Raw genomic sequence first — 5,128 nt, 5'->3', positions numbered from 1 at the left:
GCCAATGCTGGAGATTAGAGATAAAATGCCCGTAAAAATCAATTTTGCCCCTGATTATTTCTTCTAAATTACCATTTTCTTCCTCCAAGATTGGTGAATTGAAGCGGATATTCCACACGGGGGATAACTCCACACTGGACGCTTTGAAAGAGTGCGAGTGAGCGGGGAGCCCGGCGAGACCAAGCGGTGTGTGGGGTCGGCGGAGGACATGATCGATTTCGCCAACTCGGTTCTGGGGCCGAACGTCGAGGTTGGTTCGATGGAGAACGTGAAGGGGTCAAAGCAGAACATAAAGACCGGAAGCGTTAGAGGACTCAACGGCAGTTTCTTGCCATTAGAGTTTGTACCCCCGTATTTGCTTTACTGTTGCCAAATCTATTAATTATGTGGAAAATGAAAGAAATACTTGTAAAACATTTTCCAACGTGGCATGCCCAATCATCAGTCCCTTAAGAAGACAATTTTAGGGTTTTTTACAGAAAAAGAAACGAAGAAAGAAAAGACATCTTTCAACAAAACACCCACAGTTTCAGCATACAAATTGGAAGGATACGTAGACCTGAAGATCCAAAAAATAGCAATCGTGGTCTTATCGTTATTAAAGCAATGACAGTTAGAGAGAAGTTTGAAGAAAACAGCTTACATTTACATTGCATCCATAAAATACACAAAATTTTATAATTAAACCTACACTTTTACTCTTAGAAAAGGAACAGTTATGTGAAATCTCAGTTTCTCAGACTATATTTTCCCGAGATGAAAAATGAGACAGAAAGTGCAAAGAGAGGGGAAGAGGGATACACTATATATAAATCTCTACTTGGGTTTCTTTTTTGTTGCTTCACCAGTCCAGTAAGTTTTGACAGCAACAAGAATTTTCTCAGGATTGAAGGGTCCACTTTCATGGTCCACGATATGACTCTTCCATCTCATTCCATCAGTTATACTCTTTATCTTCACTAACAGCTCCACTGTGTCCCTAAATATAACTGACCCTTCCGGCCTCAGAATCCGGTCCATCTCCAACAAGATGTAAGTGATGTCACACCTTCAACCAACATATATACACGAGTTTAAACAAATTACATCAAACATTGAGAATCTCATCTTCCGATAAGAAATAGAAGGTTTACCTGTGCTGATATAAAGTAAACAAGCCACTAGCATGGATGAGGTCGTAGGTTCTTGGATATGTCGAGAATGCCTCGCACCAATCCTGGTACGTACCAATTAGACCTCGTTCATAAATAACTCCCAAAGTGTCATAGTCTATATGTGCGGGGATCACATTCATGACCCACACTGGATACTTTGCCACAGCTGCTGCGAATCCCCCCAGATAAGCATTCATGTCCATAATATTCCGATATCGACCTGAGCGTAAGGGAGCAATAATTCGATTGTAATGTGCTATCTTATCCTTCCACTGTTCGTTATCCTCTATAAATCTATCAACATCGAGGCCTGGTACCGAGCCACGGCTAAGTCTAGGAGGAACAGCGAATGCACGCTCCGGCCATTTTAATAGTTCACCGCCAGCAACTTCATCTGACCTCACTACTTGTGGAACTGGGGTTATGCAAGCTTCCAAACTTCTGTACCTTTTTAGCACAAATGAGAAATGACAAGGAAAATGAGACCCAAAAAGGGCTTTATATTCATGGGTATCAAAGGAGGAAATTAATTGTATGAAAGACGATAAAGAGAGTACCAAGCTGTATCTGGATCCTCTGATTTGCACATGACCTCTTTAACACACCCAACGTGGTTGATGGGCTTTTGCCAAATTGCTAGATCGTTGTTTTCAGTCACTTTCTTCCAGTATAGGCGTCTAGCAACGTTTTCGATAGCATCTTGCTCTTGTTTTAAGTCCTCCTTTGTTCTTTCCCACCCTCTCCAATATTTCTTCCAGTTGATAGGAGGACCAGAGAGAATCCAGTAACCCCCAGGTCTTAGAATGCGGTCCACTTCCATGAGATACAAACCCCCTATCCCCAATTAAAGGCAACCATTAGCTAATATAGAAGTTTCAACCCATAGAACAATGAGATAGAGATGCCTTACCATTATTCTGCCAAGGGATCAAACAACGAGAACAATGAGCCAAGTCAAAAGCCCTTGCTGGGTAAGGAAGCCTCATGGAACCTATGATTCCGATCATTGCAGGAACTCCGCGTTCCAGTGCAAACTGGACCTGTGCTTCGTGTGTATCTCTTGGAGCAAAAGACATTGTCAAGATATTCCTCTTCAACAGGTAAGCACCGAAACTGGCAACCTGCCACCAGAGAAAATAATAAACGGATCAGCAAAGGCAAGATAAATAGTACGCGCTTCAAGTACCAGTTATTAACAATAACATAGACCAAAACTAGATAGGGAGCCCAAACAGAATTCGCGGTTAGATAAAAGACAGGAAAAGCAAGCAAATATAATGCAAGAGGATGTTCATTTCATTTACTTACCCCACATCCAGTATCAACAGCTGTCCTGATGTTTCCATCAGTGAGGGGAATGAGCTCGCCAATGTCATCAATATATGCATCGGCTCCCCGAGGGAACATGGTGCCTCCCCCAGGGAATCTGAAACGATCACCCTCTACTTGAATCCAGTTCTGGACTGCCTTCTCGATGCTGAGTTCTTTGTGAGGGATGTTGTCGTACCATGCGTAATCACGAGACTGAGGCCATTTGAAAGGGGTCTTATACTTGGGCGGAGCTGGTATAAGGCAGAGGAGCATTTCTTGCTTGGTGGGACAATGCCGTTCTCGATATTTCATCATGTCGCGATCGAATTTTCTTCCTCTCACTTTATCTTGGCAAGGAGTGTACTCACTGTATGCCATATCACATGGTGGGAACTGACTGATTGTTTTTGAACTGTCGAGAGCCACCTGGTGATGGCTTGCAAAGTCCAAGTTTGTTAATGATTGAATACTGTCATTGCTGTCTGAGGTAGCGCTATTATTATCGCAACCAACTCTTGTGTATACATCGTATTGACTGCTAGGAGTAGTCTGCCAAGCTCCCAACACATAAAATAATATGCAGAGAGCACTCACCCCAAGAATCCACGTGAGACGCTTCCTCTTTGCTTCCAGCTGATGATGCATTTGCAATCCACTGTACTCTCTGGCCATCACGTTAATATATCCAGTTTATCTCATCACAGGCTAATGATATACGAAAGAAGATAAGGTGAACGTTTAGAATCAAAACATAGGAGCACCAAGTAAAAAACAAACATATATTATCTGCACAGACATTCTCTCAAGTTATTTTATCATAAACTTTCCTTCGGAGACAACGAGGTAATTAAGAACAAATGATCCTGACACTGACAAACATGTTTTTACGTTATAATAATGCTGATGGGCTTTGTTTTCTTTTCTCAAAAACCTGGTTTTGAGGGATGTTTGAAACCAAAAATGGGATTGAATTTAAGGACACGAAGGAGAGAATTGAGGTAAGAGAGGGTGGATTTGGTCTAAAGAAAGGACAGAAAAAGGGAAATGGGAAGATGTTGAGAATTCATTGGAGAGTGAACAGCCTCTTTTCTCTCCCATCCATATCCATTGCTTCTACACCTTCCCATTTTTCTCCCGCTTTTTAGTTCCAACTTCAAACATTCATATTTAAAATAGGTTTAAATACATTAATACTTACTCGAATGAAAAATTATAAAATTATAAAAATGATTAGTAATTTTTCTATCACCTAATTATAAAAGGTTATAAAATAATCATTCATCTGTTTAAATTTGTTCTTTTTAGTCATCCATCTTAGATTTTTTGTTGTTTTCAATTTTACATTAGCTAAATGGTGACAAAAAAAAGAAGATAAATTTGAATAGTTAGATGACCAATTTTTAACTTTTCATAGTTGGATGAAGAAAAAAAAAACTATAGTTGGCTAATCTCTCCGATAGTTTACCCTTGAAATAATCTTTCTTATGTGATAAGGTTTTTTCATTCTTTTGGAGCCTCAAGTTGGTAATGATTTCCATGTTGAAATTTAAACTTGACAATTGTTCTCACGTTGTGGTTTAAACTAGACAATTGTTCTCATATTAGGACCTTCATTTTTTTCATCCAATTCTTTCTCAATGAAATAGACCAATTGACAAGTTTAGGAGCTAACTTGAACACACACACACAAAAATTTCAAACTTCAATATAAGAATAATTGTCAAATCATGGACTAATTTAGACAAAATAAAACTTCAAGCCCCGATGTAGAATACTCGTCAAATTCAAACTTAAAATAATGCATAAACACTATATAATATTAATACAACTTAAATTCAAAAAAATTAATTGTAAAAAATAGATTGTCAATAATGGCAAGAAAAGAGAGAAAAATAGAACACATAGATTCTATGTGGAAACCTTTTGGGAAAAAAAAACCACAGGTAGAGGAGAAAAAAATTCACTATGTCGAATTCGAATGAAACAAGAGGAGAGGCGAGTACGTCTATTTATAAGTTTGTAAAACTATATTCTAATCAAAGTCAAATCAAATAGAAGTAATGCAGTAAGGTTAAAACAATTTATTCTAATCAACATCAAATAGAGGAATCATACTCTATACGGATTTCACTTGTGCAGCCAGTACCGTATTTTACCACTTGTATTTTTATTTAATAAGAATTTAGGTCACATATTTTTAACATTAACAATATTTTAAAAATATTTAAAGCACAATATGAATAGAAATTAAATATACAATTTTTTATTTTAATATTTGCATGAATTTACATGTGATTTATTTTAAAATATAAATGTTATAAATGTTATGATAAAATTTTATTAATTGATTTGATGTTTTAAAACATATAATTTTTAGTTTAATTGTAAGTTAGTGTTTTAAAATTATACTTGTTAGTGTGGGTATACTTTTCAAGTTCAAATATTTGAATTTTGAAAACTTAAATTTAATTTGTTTTGAATTTAAATTTTTAAAAACAAAAATTAACTTTAATTTTTGAAAGTTTTTTAGTGAAACATTGCTTAAGAGAATTTTCGCGTCGTGTATTGAGGTGTCTTTCATTATCAAATTGAAAGCCTTTTATAGAGTGCTCTTCCCTCTTTACAATGTCTTTGTTGAAGAATATGATCTAGTACATTATTAC

At 36.9% G+C, this 5,128-nt stretch overlaps 1 protein-coding gene across 1 annotated transcript; it reads right to left on the bottom strand.

Annotated features, from left to right (window-relative positions):
• Positions 1-569: 569 nt before the first annotated feature.
• On the bottom strand, positions 570-3,595 carry LOC108468671 (probable methyltransferase PMT17). Its single transcript, XM_017769539.2, has 5 exons — positions 2,463-3,595; positions 2,065-2,275; positions 1,712-1,988; positions 1,134-1,601; positions 570-1,048 (listed from the first exon to the last, which is right to left on the bottom strand). Exons 1-5 carry the CDS (start codon positions 3,135-3,137, stop codon positions 817-819), a joined length of 1,863 nt encoding a protein of 620 aa, XP_017625028.1. The 5' UTR covers positions 3,138-3,595; the 3' UTR covers positions 570-816.
• Between the last annotated feature and the right edge of the window lie 1,533 nt (positions 3,596-5,128).

This window comes from Gossypium arboreum, chromosome 8 (genome assembly GCF_025698485.1).
Source record: "Gossypium arboreum isolate Shixiya-1 chromosome 8, ASM2569848v2, whole genome shotgun sequence".
NCBI lineage: Eukaryota > Viridiplantae > Streptophyta > Magnoliopsida > Malvales > Malvaceae > Gossypium > Gossypium arboreum.
This window is presented reverse-complemented; position numbering and strand designations above follow the sequence as displayed.

Excerpts from the sequence above, each read along its gene's own strand:
- LOC108468671 (XM_017769539.2), bottom strand. The coding sequence starts at position 3,137 with ATGGCCAGAGAGTACAGTGGATTGCAAATGCATCATCAGCTGGAAGCA. Across the intron at positions 1,989-2,064 it reads GATCCCTTGGCAGAATAATG|GGGGTTTGTATCTCATGGAA; the intron begins GTAAGGCATCTC and ends AATTGGGGATAG. Across the intron at positions 1,049-1,133 it reads TTTACTTTATATCAGCACAG|GTGTGACATCACTTACATCT; the intron begins GTAAACCTTCTA and ends TGTTGGTTGAAG.